Below are 18408 nucleotides of genomic sequence, written 5' to 3' on the forward strand. Positions count from 1 at the left end.
TGGGACAACATTAAACGCACCAACATTCGAATTATAGGGATCCCAGAAGAAGAAGAGAAAAAGAAAGGAACTGAGAAAATATTTGAAGAGATTATAGTTGAACACTTCCCTAATATGGGAAAGGAAATAGTTAATCAAGTCCAGGAAGCACAGCAAGTCCAATACAGGATAAATCCAAGGAAAAACATGCCAACACACATATTAATCAAACTCTCAAAAATTAAATACAAAGAACAAATATTAAAAGCAGCAGGGGTGGGCTTCCCTAGTGGCGCAGTGGTTGAGAGTCTGCCTGCCAATGCAGGGGACACGGGTTCATGCCCCGGTCTGGGAAGATCTCACATACCGCAAAGCGGTTGGGCCCATGAGCCATGGCCGCTAAGCCTGCACGTCCGAAGCCTGTGCTCTAAAACGGGAGAGGCCACAACAGTGAGAGGCCCACGTACCGCAAAAAATAAATAAATAAATAAAAGCAGCAAGGGAAACACAAAAAATAACACATAAAGGAATCCTCATAAGGTTAACAGCTGAACTTTCAGCAAAACTCTGCAAGCCACAGGGAGTGGCAGGACATACTTAAAGTGATGAAGGAGGAAAACCTACAACCAAGATTGCTACCCAGCAAGGATCTCATTCAGATTTGACGGAGAAATTAAGACCTTTACAGACAAGCAAAAGCTAAGAGAATTCAGCACCACCAAACCAGCTTTACAACAAATGCTAAAGGAACTTCTATAGGCAGGAAACACAAGAGAAGAAAAGACCTACAATAATAAACCCAAAACAATTAAGGAAATGGTAATAGGAACATACTTATCGATAATTACCTTAAATGTAAATGGATTAAATGCTCCAACCAATAGACTGGCTGAATGGATAAAAAAACAAGACCCGTATATATGCTGTCTACAACAGAGCCACTTCAGACCTAGGGACACATACACATTGAAAGTGTGGGGATGGAAAAACATATTCCATGCAAATGGAAATCAAAAGAAAACTGGAGTAGCAATTCTCATATCAGACAAAATAGACTTTATAACAAAGATAATTACAAGAGACAGAGAAGGACACTACATAATGATTAAGGGATCAATCCAAGAAGAAGATCTAACAACTGTAAATATTTATGCACCCAATATAGGAGCACCTCAATACATAAGGCAAATACTAAAAGCCATAAAAGGGGAAATCGACAGTAACACAATCATAGTAGGGGACTTTAACACCCCACTTTCACCAATGGACAGATCATCCAAAATGAAAATAAATATGGAAATAGAAGCTTTAAATGATACATTAAACAACATGGACTTAATTGATATTTATAGGACATTCCATCCAAAAACAACAGAATACACATTTTTCTCAAGTGCTCATGGAATATTCTCCAGGATAGATCATATCTTGGGTCAAAAATCAAGCCTTGGTCAATTTAAGAAAATTGAAATCGTACCAAGTATCTTTTCCAACCACAACGCTATGATTCTAGGTATCAATTACAGGAAAAAATCTGTAAGAAATACAAACACATGGAGGATAAACAACACACTACTTAATAACCAAGAAATCACTGAAGAAATCAAAGAGGAAATCAAAAATTACCTAGAAACAAATGACAATGAAAACACGATGACCCAAAACCTATGGGATGCAGCAAAAGCAGTTCTAAGAGGGAAGTTTATAGCAATACAATCCTACCCTAAGAAGCAAGAAACATATCAAATAAACAACCTATCCTTACACCTACAGCAATCAGAGAAAGAACAAAAAAACCCAAAGTTAGCAGAAAGAAAGAAAACATAAAGATCAGAAATAAATGAAAAAGAAATAAAGGAAACGATAGCAAAGATCAATAAAACTAAAAGCTGGTTCTTTGAGAAGATAAACAAAATTGATAAACCATTAGCCAGATTCATTAAGAAAAAAAAGGGAGAAGACTCAAATCAATAGAATTAGAAATGAAAAAGGAGAAGTATCAACTGACACTGCAGAAATACAAAGGATCATGAGAGATTACTACAAGCAACTCTATGCCAATAAAATGGACAATCTGGAAGAAATGGACAAACTCCTAGAAATGCACAAACTTCCAAGACTGAACCGGAAGATATAGAAGATATGAACAGGCCAATCACAAGCACTGAAATTGAAACTGTGATTAAAAATCTTCCAACAAACAAAAGCCCAGGATCAGATGGCTTCACAGGCGAATTCTATCAGACATTGAGAGAAGAGCTAACACCTATCCTTCTCAAAGTCCTCCAAAATATAGCAGAGGGAGGAAGACTCCCAAACTCATTCTATGAGGCCACCATCACTCTGATACCAAAACCAGACAAAGATGTCACAAAGAAAGAAAACTACAGGCCAATATCACTGATGAACATAGATGCAAAAATCCTCAACAGAATACTAGCAAAGAGAATCCAACAGCATATTAAAAGGATCATACACTATGATCAAGTGGGGTTTATCCCAGAAATGCAAGGATTCTTCAATATTCACAAATCAACATCATACACCATGTTAAGAAACTGAAGGAGAAAAACCATATGATCATCTCAATAGAGGCAGAGAAAGCTTTTGACAAAATTCAACACCCATTTATGATAAAAACCCTCCAGAAAGTAGGCATAGAGGGAACTTTCCTCAATATAATAAAGACCATATAAGACAAACCCACAGCCAACATCATCCTCAATGGTAAACAACTGAAACCATCCACCAAGATTAGGAACAAGACAAGGTGGCCCACTCTCACCACTATTACTCAACATAGTTTTAGAAGTTTTAGCCACAGCAATCAGAGAAGAAAAAGAAATAAGAGGAATCCAAATCGGAAAAGAAGAAGTAAAGCTGTCACTGTTTGCAGATGACATGATACTATACATAGAGAATCCTAAAGATGCTACCAGGAAACTACTAGAGCTAATCAATAAATTTGGTAAAGTACCAGGATACAAAATGAATGCACAGAAATCTCTTGCATTCCTATACACTAATGACGAAAAATCTGAAAGTGAAATTAAGAAAACACTCCCATTTACCACTGCAACAAAAAGAATAAAATGCCTAGGAATAAACCTACCTAAGGAGACAAAAGACCTGTATGCAGAAAGTTATAAGACACTGATGAAAGATATTAAAGATGACACAAATAGATGGAGAGACATACCATGTTCTTGGATTGGAAGAATCAACATTGTGAAAATGCCTAGACTACCCAAAGCAATCTACAGATTCAATGCAATCCCCATCAAACTACCACTGGCATTTTTCACAGAACTAGAACAAAAAATCTCACAATTTGTATGGAAACACAAAAGACCCCGAATAGCCAAAGCAATCTTGAGAACGAAAAACAGAGCTGGAGGAATCAGGCTCCCGGACATCAGACTATACTACAAAGCTACAGTAATCAAGACAGTATGGTACTGGCACAGAAACAGAAATATAGATCGGTGGAACAGGATAGAAAGCCCAGAGATAAACCCACACACATACGGTCACCTTATCTTTGATAAAGGAGGCTAGAATATACAGTGGAGAAAAGACAGCCCTTTCAATAAGTGGTGCTGGGAAAACTGGACAGCTACATGTAAAAGAATGAAATTAGAACGTTCCCTAACTCCATACACAAAAATAAACTCAAAATGAATTAAAGACCTAAATGTAAGGCCAGACACCCATCAAACTCTTAGAGGACAACATAGGCAGAACACTCTACGACATAAATTAGAGCAAGATCCTTTTTGACCCACCTCCTAGAGAAATGGAAATAAAAATAAACAAATGGGACCTAACGAAACTTCAAAGTTTTGCACAGCAAAGGAAACCATAAACAAGATGAAAAGACAACCCTCCGAATGGGAGAAAATATTTGCTAATGAAGCAAGTGACAAGGATTAATCTCCAAAATTTACAAACAGCTCATGCAGCTTAATATTACAAAAACGAACAACCCAATCCAAAAATGCACAGAAGACCTAAACAGACATTTCTCCAAAGAAGATATACAGATTGCCAACAGACACATGAAAGAATGCTCAACATCATTAATCATTAGAGAAATGCAAATCAAAACTACAATGAGGGCTTCCCTGGTGGCGCAGTGGTTGAGAGTCTGCCTGCCAATGCAGGGGACGCGGGTTCATGCCCCGGTCCGGGAAGATCCCACAAGCCGCGGAGCGGCTGGGCCTGTGAGCCATGGCCGCTGAGCCTGCGTGTCCGGAGCCTGTGCTCCGCAATGGAAGAGGCCACAACAGTGAGAGGCCTGCGTACCGCAAACAAACAAACAAAAACTACAATGAGATATCATCTCACACCAATCAGAATGGCCACCATCAAAAAATGTACAAACAATAAATGCTGGAGAAGGTGTGGAGAAAAGGGAACCCTTCTGCATTGTTGGTGGGAATGTAAATTGATACAGGCACTATGGAGAACAGTATGGACGTTCCTTAAAAAAGTAAAAATAGAACTACCATATGACCCAGCAATCCCACTACTGGTATACCCTGAGAAAACCATTATTCAAAACGAGTCATACACCAAAATGTTCACTGCAGGTCTATTTACAATAGCCAGGACACGGAAGCAACCGAAGTGTCCATCAACAGATGAATGGATAAAGAAGATGTGGCACATATATACAATGGAATATTACTCAGCCATAAAAAGGAACGAAACTGAGTTATTGTATTGAGGTGGATGGACCTAGAGACTGTCATACAGAGTGAAGTAAGTCAGAAAGAGAAAAACAAATACCGTATGTGAACACATATATATGGTATCTAAAGAACAAAAACAAAAGGTCTGAAGAACCTAGGGGCAGGACAGCAATAAAGACGCAGACATGGAGAATGGCCTTGAGGACACGGGGAGGGGGAAGGGTAAGCTGCAACAAAGTGAGAGAGTGGCACGGACATATATACACTGCCAAATGTAAAATAGATAGCTAGTGGGAAGCAGTCGCATAGCACAGGGAGATCAACTTGGTGCTTTGTGACCACCTAGAGGGGTGGGATAGGGAGGGTGGGAGGGAGGGAGCTGCAAGAGGGAAGAGGTATGGGGACATATGTATATGTATAACTGATTCACTTTGTTATACAGCAGAAAGTAACTCACCATTGTAAAGCAATTATACTCCAATAAAGATGTTAAGAAAGAAAAAAAAAGCTGTAGCAATTTTAAAATCGAGGATAATTATAAACAGATGATTCTTTGCAAGAACAGAAGGCTCCAGCTTCACAATGAACGTGCAGTGGAGATATGCCACCATTGTCTCTAAGAGCCAGGCTGGACAGACAGACAGTGAGTGCTGCAAAAAGGCCCCACTAAAGTCTACAAAATTAGCTTGAACTAATGAGTTCACACTGAAGTTTGTATTATTAGTTTTTACCACTTCTCCCAGTTACTGTTACATTATTCACTGCCTGATAAGGAAGAGTTTTAATATCTCGTCAAGCAGTAGAGCCATCCCAGTGGGAACAGCTTAAGAGCAGTCCTGGTTGTAACAACTACATTAAATAGCCCCAATTCTTCTCTGAACTGTCACTCCTAGACCACTGATATTTTCCATTCTGAAATAATGCCAACTGGAACAAAGTTATATTCAATTACTTCTTAAAAGTAAAAACACCCAAAAAAGGAGATTTCAATAAAGCACAATCTAAGAAGGGAAAACCATGATGAAGAGTTTTCCACAGTAATGTTGCTAAATTTAAACCACGTTACCAGCAAAATATTTACTTATCAGGCAGCATCACCATCCCCACCACAACCATCTACTGTTTACTGATTAAATAAGAGCAAAATCGTTGCCCCACATCATTAAAAAGTAAATGAACGAGCATAAATCGACTTAAATTCTCAGTCATATTCTGCCACTCCCTCTGCTAAACACCCTTCAATGTTTCCCCTTGGAAAAAAATCCAAATTCTCCAAGCAGGACCCCAAGAGCTCTAGACCTCCCTGCTCGCCTGGCTAACTCCTCTTTACCGTTCAGCTCGCAGCTCACAGGCCACTTCCTCAGAGATCCTCCCCCTTCCACCCAGACTGAACTCTGTGCCTCCTCTTCTCATAGCGCTGCATTCTTTTTCCGCACCATGCTTTTCAAAATATTCAGATAAACGTGTATCCACGTGATTACTTATTGTTTGCCTACTCACGAGACGATTAGCTCCACGCGGACATGTTTTGGTCCCTGTAGTACATCCAATACCTAGATGATGGCTGGCCACAGAAAAGGACTAGATAAATATACGTGGATGAATAAATTGCTAAATGCCCTATATCTATGTAATAGACCTGCTAAAAGTAAAACAGGGCTTCAGGTTTTTCTTTTAACACCTTACATAACAGAAGAAATATCTTTGAGTATTACTATTTCAAGAGCAAATATGTACACAAATGAAGATTACACAAATCGTGATTACACAAATAGCAATTACACAACAGTGGCACATACTTGCCACCCTCATCTGACTTAGCTTGGACACGGGGACGCATGAAAGACTAAGAGGGCGCATTTCCCAGCTGCCACTGCCATCAGCAAAGGGGTCTCCTCCCTGGTCTGCCCCCAGACTGTGGGGCAGAAGGAATGACTGGGGCAGAGGGAAGAAAAAGCATAGTCAGAGGCCAAGCACTCCAATTCTAACAATGGTAACCACGCCACCCTTCCAGAGCCCACTTGCACACCTCCAGTGAAAGATGACCCTTTCATTACCAATACTGCAGAATCACAAATTTCACAGGAAAGCACTGCTGGTTCCGATCAAACAGCCTCTGCCACGTACTACCACACACCCTGGCCTTCTGATGGGAAACAGGGTGAGAGAGAAGGAAGATGAGAAAAACAATCCGGCAGGGCCTGGGAAGGGCCCAGAGCCAGGGACGCACAAAGAAGGGTGAGAGAGGGAATCTGGGGTGAAGTTAACACATAACTGGAAGAGCCAAGTGGGCTAACCACCGTGGCAAATAAGGACAGGCTAAAGGGCTGGATGCTCTGATGAGATCTGATAAGGAGAGTGTATGTGTACACGAGTAGAATGAACTGGAGGTTATGGTAACTTACAAGTGACAATGGGCTATAAGGTCCACTGTATCTGTGGGAAATGTGGAACAGAAGTGACAGTCCTTGAAACTGAAAGAGTTACAGCAGTATGCACCGCGGATGCTCACGTTCGGTTGAATACAGCCTGGGGAGTCACAGAGACTAAGGTGGGGACGGAGTCAGCGAAACATGCAGAAGGGTGATCTATAGGTCAGTGAGGGCAGGAGGCAGGGGAGGAGACAGCTTAGATGAATAATGTAGGGTTACAAAAGAAGAGACTGAAATGGAAACAAAATGAAATCATTTCTAATGCCATGAACTGGAAAAGATGGAAAAAGAACATATTACTGAAAAACCAGGATTCAGTTAAGGTGAGGTAGTAGAAGGAGCATTTGAAGAAAAGGTTAAATATCTAAGAGACTTTGTCTAGGGGTCCAGCAGAGCAGGAGGGCAGCAGGAGCGGCTGGGCAACACGGTCCGGGGATGGGAGCTTGAGGCGGAACAGGAGGAGGGAGGGATTTGTGACTAAGGTGCTAGGTTCAGGTAGGATGACATACTATGCACAAGGCCCCCAACATACAGGTACCGAGATAAATAAGAGAAAGGCGATATGGGGTAAGTGATCAGCTCACAATAAATATGCCTGGTCCATGCATCTCCCTTGGACATGGTTGACTGGCCCTGTACGGGCCTATCGGATTCTCTTTCCTGAAAATTAAAAACCTTTCAAAGTGACTGAAGGTAGCTGGAGCCACTTTATAACACCCTGGAAAGAACATCTATGTAACTCCTGTGGATACTCTGGTTCTCTTCTCTCACAAAACCTGGTTACTCAAATTTTCCCCCGATTCTGAGAGCTGTGCCTACCCTTTAATAATGTCTTTATTATTAATAATAACCTTTAATAATGTCTCCATGTTTGCTTTGTTTGTTTTAGCCAGAATCATTTCTGTTGCTTATAACCAAAGTATCTTTCCTGATTTAACATGGCTTCTGCCCACAGCTAACTCATTTCATAAATGAGGAAACGGAGGCCCTGAGAATGTATTTTTTTTTTTTACAGGTTATAAGACCAAAACGTGGGACTTCCCTAGTGGCACAGTGGTTAAGAATCCGCCTGCCAGTGCAGGGGAAATGGGTTCGAGCCCTGGTCCGGGAAGATGCCACATGCCACAGAGCAGCTAAGCCCGTGCACCACAGCTACTGAGCCTGTGCTCTAGAGCCCACGAGCCACAACTACTGAAGCCTGCACGCCTAGAGCCCGTGCTCCGCAACAAGAGAAGCCACCGCAGTGAGAAGCCCACGCACCACAACGAAGAGCAGCCCCCGCTCACTACAACTAGAGAAAGCCCGCGCGCAGCAGCCAAGACCCAACACAGCCAAAAATAAACAAATAAATTTATTTTTTAAAAAAAGACCAAAACCCAATTGTCCCTACTATACTACTCTCAGCGATTTTTTTAAAAACAGATTTAGACAGACAGCTTCCAAAACACTTATAATCCAAATAACGTCAGCTAAAATCTAGGTATAAAAGTAAAACAGAAAAAGCTAAAACTGGAGCAGATGGAGGTGGCTAATGAGTCTGGAAGAGCCACGATCTTCTAATAGTAGCTAGTGGAGGATATAGTTCATATTCTATTGTAACATGAAGCCTGTGTAACGGAAGATTTCTATAATTTTTTTTAAATATCTGAAGCCATTGTATTAATATAAAATTTGGATTAAAAAAAAGTAAATGTAAAAAGGTACAGAGCCAGAGAAAGGAAAGATAAATATCAACATATAGACAAAATTATAAAGAACGTGTCTATAACATCAGAATATTTTTGGCATCATCACATGCTTAAAAACATTTGTCTCGGTATCCTTCCCCTCCAAATATTTTGGGCCTATAAAACACTTCTCATACTTCCTTGACCTTCCAAGATTCTGTGGCCATTTCACTTCCTCCTTTTCTCAGAATCTCTGTAAGGCTGATTTCCTTTGTTTACCCTGTCAAGTGTCCTTTCCTTCCTAAAACTTTCACTTTATTTCCCTTTTTCTAGCCTAAAACTTGGCCACTATGTATTATTCTTTCCTGTTTCCCTGGTGTTGGATATTTTCTCATCTAACCATTCCCTCCCGAATACAGGACAATCTGAATTGGCACATTCTCACAAACTTTTTCCGTGGCGCTGCCTCAGAAAGAACGACAGGAACTTTTTAGAAAAACGTTAACAGAGGTGATCGGTTGCTAAGACTGAGTATAAATACCACATATGCTTCCATGAAGCTGTTCATTTCTCTTTGAACCACGGGTTTTCAGTAAAAAATGGGAAGCAAGTCTCTTATTTATTCCACATGGTCCAAACCTATTATGATAAACAAACATGTAGAGCCAGTGCTCCATATGAAATACCTCAGGTAAATATAATTATTTTATAAAAAGGAAACTATGGGCTTCCCTGGTGGCACAGTGGTTGAGAGTCCACCTGCCGATGCAGGGGACACGGGTTCGTGCCCCGGTCCGGGAAGATCCCACATGCTGCGGAGCGGCTGGGCCCGTGAGCCATGGCCGCTGAGCCTGCGCGTCTGGAGCCTGTGCTCCGCAACGGGAGAGGCCATAACAGCGAGAGGCCCACGTACCGCAAAAAAAAAAAAAGTTTTTAATAAATAAATAAATAAAAAGGAAACTATATTACACATTAAGTAATGTATTTAATTAAAAGATAATCTAATAGACTATATCAGCCAGAATGGAAATTCAGGGTTCCCCTCCACTTATATATCAAAAAACAAATGAAATAATCATAAAAAAATGAACATTTTATATATTTCAAACTTACAAGAGGAATATGTATCATAGACTTCTTATAGCACTTAGCTCTGTTTACTTCCAATCTTTCTAATAATTACACAAATTCAATTCCCTGTACATGTAGATTATGTGAAAACACCCACTCCTTAAGTAACAGAAGGGAAACAGCAAATCTTAGTGAGGTTTATATCAAAATTTAACATAAAAACTCTCTTCAGGATAAAGAACATCATTTATCTTTCAACCATGACTATTCTAAATTGATAATATGCTGATTCCACTATATCCTAAATCAGTGGTTCATTATGGGGTGAGGACTGGGGGACAGACGGGAGGGGTGGGGAGGGGTGGGAGGGGAGGGAGGGGACATGTGGCAAGCCCTGGAGCTACTTTTGGTTGTCTCCATGTGGTGGCAGTTGGGGGCTGGGGGGCTGAGGTGCTACTGGCATCTAGTGGGCAGAGGCCAGGGATGCTGCGAAACGATGCACAGGACAGCCCTTCACAACAAAGATTATCCGGCTCAAATGGCTGAGAAACTGTCCCACAGAGAAATGAGACCCAAAGAGAAGAGCAGCTGATCAGGAATAACCATGAGTCACCGCCGGCCCTCTCGGCTCCAAGGAGCCCCTACCTTGGATGCCTGCGGCGTGGATATCACATGGACCGTGCTGGGTTTGACTCCGTTAGCCTTCGGCCGCTTGTAGAGAGCAAATCTGCTTTTCCTCCGGCCTCTGTCTCCATTAGGTAAAGCACCATTGTACCTATAAACAGGGATGAGAGGGTTCATTTATTTGTAGATTTTCCAGGCATTAAGAATAAAAGTTCGATGGCCTAAGGGAAAAGACAGGAATGCCCACAAAGACTTGCCCACTAACCGCCCCACAAAAGGGACACGGAACAGACGGTTCACAGACGTCAGCTATGATGAAGTTCAAATCCCTTCCGGAAACTTAATTGAAGAGTGATGTACAAAGTAATTACAGGTTTCCTATTCTATAAAGTCAGACTCTTCAAATCTTTTCAGAAGAGACCGAGTATAAAATAAGCAAATGAAAATTCTGCAGAGGCCGTATTAGTGCTGGTTCAACTCAGCAAGCGCAGTCCTAATGGGCCCCGGAGAAACACTCGAGAAATATTTTTAAATGAACTAGTTAGAAACTAGCATTCTAATTAAACCTCATCTCTCACTCGCAAATCATGTTAATGTCTGTAGGATCTTTATTTGTAAGACCCAATTTAGTTACTTGCATTCTTAAAAGTTCGGAATTCTCCACCTTCATTCCCATTGCTATTTGAACCCTATACTGTCAGGTTAGCAAAAACTAGCCTGCAAAATTAAACATAAAGTATGACTCTACAAGAATGTTGACCATTAAAAAGCCCAAAGGTAAATAAAAAAGATGAGTTTTAGTCCACAAACTAACAAATATCTCTAAAAGTCACCTGGAAAACACTACTGTCCTTAGCAGATTTCCTGAATTAATACCTTAAGCCGGTACCAGTGTTTAAAAGAAATGCAGGATTGCAGGAGGGTTTCCGTTTTCACCTATATTTTCTAACTCTGGATTAAGGGTCCCTGTACGTTCTGACCGCTTCTCATGCTGCCACACTGCCATGTCTATTCTCCAACTCCCTCTTGGCAGAAGTTCTTTTCAAGAAGAGAACCGAAAGAAGGAAGGGAATTGTTTCAAATCTGTGTGGATAAACATAACAGCTCCAAAGCTCCCTCGGAGCACCAAAGTCAGGGGCAGTGCCTGTGGTGTAGCGGCTCCACCCTCTCCTGGAAGTCTTGCCTTTGCCACTTGTCCGTCAATCCCAGAGATCATGGTGGCCATGATCTCTGGGTGGGACACAAGGCCCACTGAGAACAGTGAAAGTCAGAACAAGGGGTTTGTGGTGTTTGTTTTACAATTCAGTAGCTATAGTATGACAATGGATTTAAATTATCACCAGAAATTATTCCTGCTGTGTTTTTAATGTCTCCATTTCCATCACAAAGGAACGTCAGCAACAAGAAAATGCCTCTAGAATACAAAAATAATTTGTTTCAAGTTTTATTCCTCTCCTTTTTCTGAGGCAAGATCAGAATAATGTGCATTGTTTTCTTAAACATATCTGTGATCACTACTACAAAGAACGTATCCGTGAGTAAACAACCATTATAAACTCACTTTGTCCTAATATATTTCCGTGTCACTTAAACCAAGATGAGCATCCTGTATTAAGAGAAACATACGTGAATCAATCAAAGGCAGGGCTGTAAACAGTTAAGGGACATTTTCACCACTGTGGCCTAGAGGCAATTGGTACAAGATCTGGCAAGGTTCCTTGTGACCCTCACACTTGCCCAGCTCTCCGCTGCATCTTTCTCTCAACTATATACTGCTGGTCAAGGATAGCGAACCTAGTAAGAGCACGGCAGGTGCTTTTGAAGAGATCTGCTCACCATGACATCCCTTCTCAGGAATCCAGCCCTGAACTCCCTAAGGGGAGCCCTGGCATCATGTCTGAATGGAACGGCCAGCATCCTCCCCACCACCCTGGAGCTGAATAGCTGGAGGAAGACATCCGGCCCGAGCTGGCCAATGACATTCTCATCCCGGAAAATGCAAAGCCGGACGAGAGACAACCGCCAGTCTGCGTGGGTGGCCAGAGCTGCAAACTGGAAGCACGGGAGCTGTGGGGATGTCACAGTCTGTTCCGTGATGAAGCAGCAGAGAAGTGAGGAGTGAAACAGATGAACAGAGACAAGCAACAAAAAGAGATGGAAAGAGGGTCCTTAAGGGCTTCTATTGGCCCAGATGTACTCTGACCCTTGTTGGTGAAATTCTTTTTAGTTTCAGCTAACTCAGGTTGGTTTCTGCTACTTGCAACCCCAAAGCCATATCTAATATAAAGGTGAAAACACCAAAACCAGAAATGTCAACCTTAACATATGTAAAAGCATTTTCATTTCAACTGCCTGAGCAGAGATGCACAGATATTTCAGGTTAAGCAAATATGCCAGTCCACTTAATATGCCTGCTTACTTAATACATCTACATGACACCCAGTGAAAAACCGTGCTGGAAATAATTAAGGTTAAGAGTGGGGAAAACAGTGTCACGATGAGAAAAGTTTCGAATCAGGTTAAGCTACATGGTCATTCGTTCAATATTTATAATGCCAAGTACTAGAGCTGCAACGATGAATATCAACCAACCCGTGTTCAGAGCTCTCCACTTAAAAGCAGAGAAAGACATAAAAACAAGCATGATAAAACACTTGTGCAACAAGATGCACTAGTCATTCAAAACACGTGGGAAGAGCCATGTCAGAAGCCCTCACAGAGCAGACAGTGTGAACTTTCTTGGAATCTGAACAAGATGACTAAATGGGGAATGCAGGGCAATCGTATGTACAAAGGCAAGGAGTGGTTCAGTGCTGTGGGAGCGTAGAGTTCAAGAGGACAGACGCAGAGGGCTAGGAGGGTAAAAGGTGGGCAGGGCCCAGATTACAACCCCCTGATGCTCCATGACAAGGGACATGGCCTTTTACCCTAAGAAGAATGGGAGTTGGTAAGATGTAAGCAAAGGACTAACATGATTGCATATAAAGTAATCATGAGGGCAGCAGCATGCAAGACGCACATCCGGATTAGAGTCAGGATGACTGGATGGGAGAACTGTCCTAACCTGAGGAGGAACGTAGTGGGTGGCCCTCAGAAAGACAGGTCCATGTCCCAGAACCTGTGAAGGTGACCTTACTTGGAAAAAGAGTCTCTGCAGATGTAGTTAGGGATCTGGAGATGAGATCATCCTGGATTCCTGGGGCCCTAAATCCAGTGACTAATGTCTTTAGGAGACACACACAGGGAAAGAGAGGAGACGACCAGGTGAAGATGGAGGCAGAGACTGGAGTTAGACGATCACAGGCCAAGGAACGCCTGGAGCCACCACAAGCGGGAAGAGGCAAAGGAGAACCCTCCCCCAAGGCCTTCAGAGGCAGCACGGCCTTGCGGACACCTTGATTCCAAGACGTGAGGCCTCTGGAACTGTGGGAGAACAAATTCTGCTGAGAGTTGTTTTCAATGCTAGATGAACATGAGAATTACCAGGGAAGCTTCATAAAAATATGCGTGCCTAAGTCTCAAGAGATGCTGATTCAGTAGCTCTGGGACGGAACTTTTAAAAGTTCCACAGGTGATCCTTACTTGCAGCTACAGTTGAGGACCCTGGTTTTAAAGGCAAAAAATCAATAGTAATTGGTGACCTATGATGTGGCCGCACCAAGTGAGGGACAGAGAAAGGGACTATCACATAGGCTCCCGGCCAAGGCCAAGGCGACGGCACTATTAGAAATAGGAATTACAGGGACATCCGGGGAAGACGTGTATGAGGCAAGAGAAGTTATAAACTTGGGTGCCTGCACCATACAGGTGTGGAAGTTAAAATCATGAGAGCAAATGAGATTACTCACGAAAATGTACAGAATAAAGTAAAGAAGGCAAGGACAGACCCTGGGAAAGATGACCATTTAAAGAAATAAACCGTAATTCACAGAACTATTCGTCAAAAAAGTGACTTTCAACATATGTAAATTTCAAACAAAATAAATACCTTTTATATCTTCAAAAAAATAAAGAAATAAACCCTTCTTAGTCATAGGTAGAAGGACCAGGACCAGTAGAAAGTTGCATTACCAAAGATAGGAGAAGAGAGAATTTTAACAGTGTTTAATCAGTTAAGAGGCCAGTCAGAAATGCGCAAGTATGATTTGGAAAAGAACAGGTCATTGGTGACATCACCCACCTTCAGAGCAAACCAGCAACGCAAAAACAAGCAAAGCCCTCCAGCGCCGAGCCTCACTGTGAGCCTACCCTCTCCTTCCCAGCTTCTCACGGCCAAGAACCTCAAAAGAGGGCTCCACACCCACCGTCCCAATTCCCTACCTGTTGACTCTTCAGCCCACCGTTGTTTGCCTCCAAATCTAAAGGTACATTTGCTCATAAAGGCAAAAAAGTACTATTCCATGAAAGAGGGTCAGAATGCTGTCTGGCCCTGCAAGCTTTTCAGCCAGCAAGTTTGCAGAAATAAGATTTCCAAGTGCTGCGGCCATACCTGTCTCAGCTGCTAAACAAGGGTATTTTGATTCAAACCCACAAGTTGCCTTTCAAGCTTCAAATTAAAAAAAAAATTCTGGAGACTAAAAAAATCCACTTATTTAGTAAATGTGTGATGAAAATGTAGCTCTTCATATACGCAGGGCAAATAGGTGGTAAAGGTATTTGGAAGCTTCAGAGGACAATGAAAAACCCTTGTAAGAAACCTCACAAGGTAAGAAATGGTGTTTCTTGGTTTCAAATTCAGAGTTCACACATTAATTCTTTTAAATAGCATTTGCTGTGCATTTACTATGTGCCAAGAAACCTTGTAAGGGAGGCTCCTCGTGGGCAGATAAGAGGCTTAAATGACTGGAACACGCATAAATTGCACGGCTGGGAAGGGGCAGATGGGACTCAGGCCTACATCTGGTTTTGTCTGACTCCATATTTCATACTCTTTCCAGTAGCCAACACTGACAATTTTTAAATTCAAGGCATTTCCTGGCAAACACCACAAAGATACATTCTTGAGAAGATGCCTGCCACTTAAAAAATGCATTTGTCAAAAAGAATTTTCTATAGGAAATAACAGCAAGAGAGGGCGTGCCAGGGGCTCCCAGCCACACTTCGGAGGCATCACATTTGATCTTAACCAGTCTGAACTCACGGAGCAGCACCTGTGTGGGCTACAGAAGTGAAGCGTCATCAGCATCAAACGGCCACATTCCAGAGGCAGCCCAGCTTCCCATTATAGACTGAAGCCTCTGCCCTCCCTCGAAAGCAATATCTCTGTCACCTGCACATATAAATCACAAGCAACTACTGTAGCTAAGACAGACTGTACACTGCAGATGAACAGGCCGGGGACACTAGAGACAAGAGATGTGAAGGGCACTGGAGTCTGATAAACCCCTGCACCGTGGCCCCCCGGTCTCAAGGAGTGCACATCAATTCACTGCGATAGTGAATGCACTAACGCACTGCTGCAACCGTGCACATGAAGATGCACGTAAACCAGTAAGTGCCTGACACTGGCTTTACATCATTACAGCTCGAACTCCTCATTATTTAAGCTATCAGATGCATCTGGACTTGCACTGCCCGACTGAACTCCATACATAAAGCCCAGGGACACAACAGTATCTATTTTCCTGTGCCTAACAAATGCTGTGTATTGTACGGTTTCATAAAATAAATAGCAGACTTTCATTTCCAGCCAGAGAGCTAACTGTGGCAGCACCATTACAGTCTACTCCCTCTGGGGATAACCTGCTGCAGCTTTTTAAACATCAATTCATTCAGAAAATCTTCCTGGGCTTGGCCTCCAAATGAAAATTCTCAATGCCCCATTTCTGGTTGGAAATGGTCTCTGCTCCAAGTAGCTACTTCAGAGCTACTGAATATGAAAATATATTTATATATAAAATATGCAGATGCATATATTCATTCAAGATAGCATCAAGCGAAGTACATGGGGTGAGCCAGGCCCACGGCTGTGTGCTGAGGGGCTAAGGATACGAGACACCCTGTCTCTTAACAGACTCAGTCAGGTGGAGAAGACAGATCAGGTGACAGATAGTTATAAAACAATACTGATAAGTGCCAATGAAAGTGAGTTAGAAAACACAATGGAAAAAAAAATCAGAAGAGTAACTTTGGGATTACTTTAGGACACTGTCGTAAGTTTTGGCATGCCCTACATGTGTGATTCAAGTCATGGAACCTTACTAATAGTCTTCACCAACCCATTAGGTGTGACACCACCAGTCAATCTCCCATTTATCTCACACCGTTTGGACTGGATGCTCTTTGAGGAGTTTCCTATTTCTTTGTGTACCCTCCCTTCACCTCTACGTGGTACCTTAAAACCAAGGAGGGGATCGATGAAACAGTCGCCACATTAATATGGAAATAATGATAGTGGTGTAAGGGATTAAGAGAGGACTTCTAGCTCCAACTCTTCTCCTAGCTGGTGCTGTGAACTTACCTAAGATGGGACTGTTCCCTCAGCTACAAAGACAGCAACACAAAATAACAATTTCAATTTTAAAAAGAGATTCCCAAACCTCTTTCAAACATTTCAATTTGATATGGACAGAGAAGGCATTGCATCCAACTCAAATACCAGGATCCTGTCTAAGAAGGGTGAAGGTTGTGGCTATCATTTTAACTGGCTTTGATCTGCTGCTACACTTCCAAAGACCCCTCAAATCTTTATGGCAGTTGAGGTGTGGCAGTTACAGCTCCAGGTTGAGGTTTGCCTTCTCTTGAGGTTTTTTAGCTTCCCCAGACCAAAATAGTTCCCAAGGCAAAACATTAAAACGTTCTTTCTATCAGGAACGCAGTACTGCTCCCACACGCAGCTTTTCAGCCGTTCTTCCAGGATTTATACACCCACACACTCTCATCCAGCCCCACTACAGCAAAAGGTACAGCATGAAGGCCAGAGGGAGACCCCATCCTGGCTCTGCGTCCCATCCCGTATTTGCACAAGTCCCTGAACATCTCAGAACCCACTTTCCCTCCCCATAAAGTAGGAAGAAGGCCTAACATTCTACCACTTGGATTCTGGAGCAGCGTGGTGGTGGGAGATGAGGGCAAAGCTATCCGGAAAGGCCCTGACCCCAGCCTCATCAGCACCGCATCCGCAATGACCAGGGCAGGGACTCTGTTCTCTCCTGCATTCATTCAACTCCTATGGCTCTGAAGGCCACACTTCCCTACTTGCTTCTTCCTCCAACCAGCCCATACGAAAGAAGAGAGCATGGAAAGCAAATCCAGTCCACCTAAAACAGAGGAACTGTTTATGAAAAGAAAAATATTTCTTATCTAATACTTAGCCATCTGGTTCTTTGAGGTCATTCTCCTCCCTTTGTCATCTCAAATTGGTACTGTCACTAAAAAACACAAGATAAAGTTTTTTTACTGTATTGAATCTCTGATTTTTGAGCATTGCTGGGAGGCCAACAGTAGAGCGTTTTTACTGAATACTGGAAGGTACGCAAAACGTCAGGAATAGAAAAGGCTATTTATGTTACTCTTAAAACACTGACGACTAACGTCTTTTATTCTGCCGTTGGCGCCAACAGTCCAAAATATCTCTGATTAAATACATATTAATATAATATTAGTCATTTATGTCAAAGAATCTTTTTTACCCTATGGGTGAAAAATATTTTTCAAGTATTACCCTGCAGTAATTTTTGATTCCTAAAAGAGAAAATATCACACAAAGGGAAAAAGCCAAAGTATAGCAAGAAATGAATCTGATATAGTACAAGATTTGTACAATTCACGAATCAGGTAAAGACATCATTTTATCCTATTCCTGACTTAGTACCATCTTTTTCTTGGGCGGGGGGTGGTCTGAGTCATAGCTCTGCCATTAGTAGCTATGTGTTTTACCTGTTTTGTAAATTGAAGTATAGTTACTTTACAACGTTGTGTTAGTTTCAGATGTACAGCAAA

General features: G+C 42.0%; 1 protein-coding gene across 1 annotated transcript in view; it reads right to left on the reverse strand.

The window, feature by feature from the left end:
• The window catches only part of PELI2 (pellino E3 ubiquitin protein ligase family member 2), a 212322-nt gene that overhangs the window by 142720 nt on the left and 51194 nt on the right, over positions 1-18408 (reverse strand). The window contains exon 2 of the mRNA XM_060167129.1: positions 10489-10618. Coding sequence (XP_060023112.1) covers positions 10489-10618 — 130 coding nt within the window. The remainder of the gene's footprint in view (positions 1-10488; positions 10619-18408) is intronic.

The sequence above is a fragment of the Lagenorhynchus albirostris genome, chromosome 1 (genome assembly GCF_949774975.1).
Source record: "Lagenorhynchus albirostris chromosome 1, mLagAlb1.1, whole genome shotgun sequence".
In the NCBI taxonomy this organism is placed as follows: domain Eukaryota; kingdom Metazoa; phylum Chordata; class Mammalia; order Artiodactyla; family Delphinidae; genus Lagenorhynchus; species Lagenorhynchus albirostris.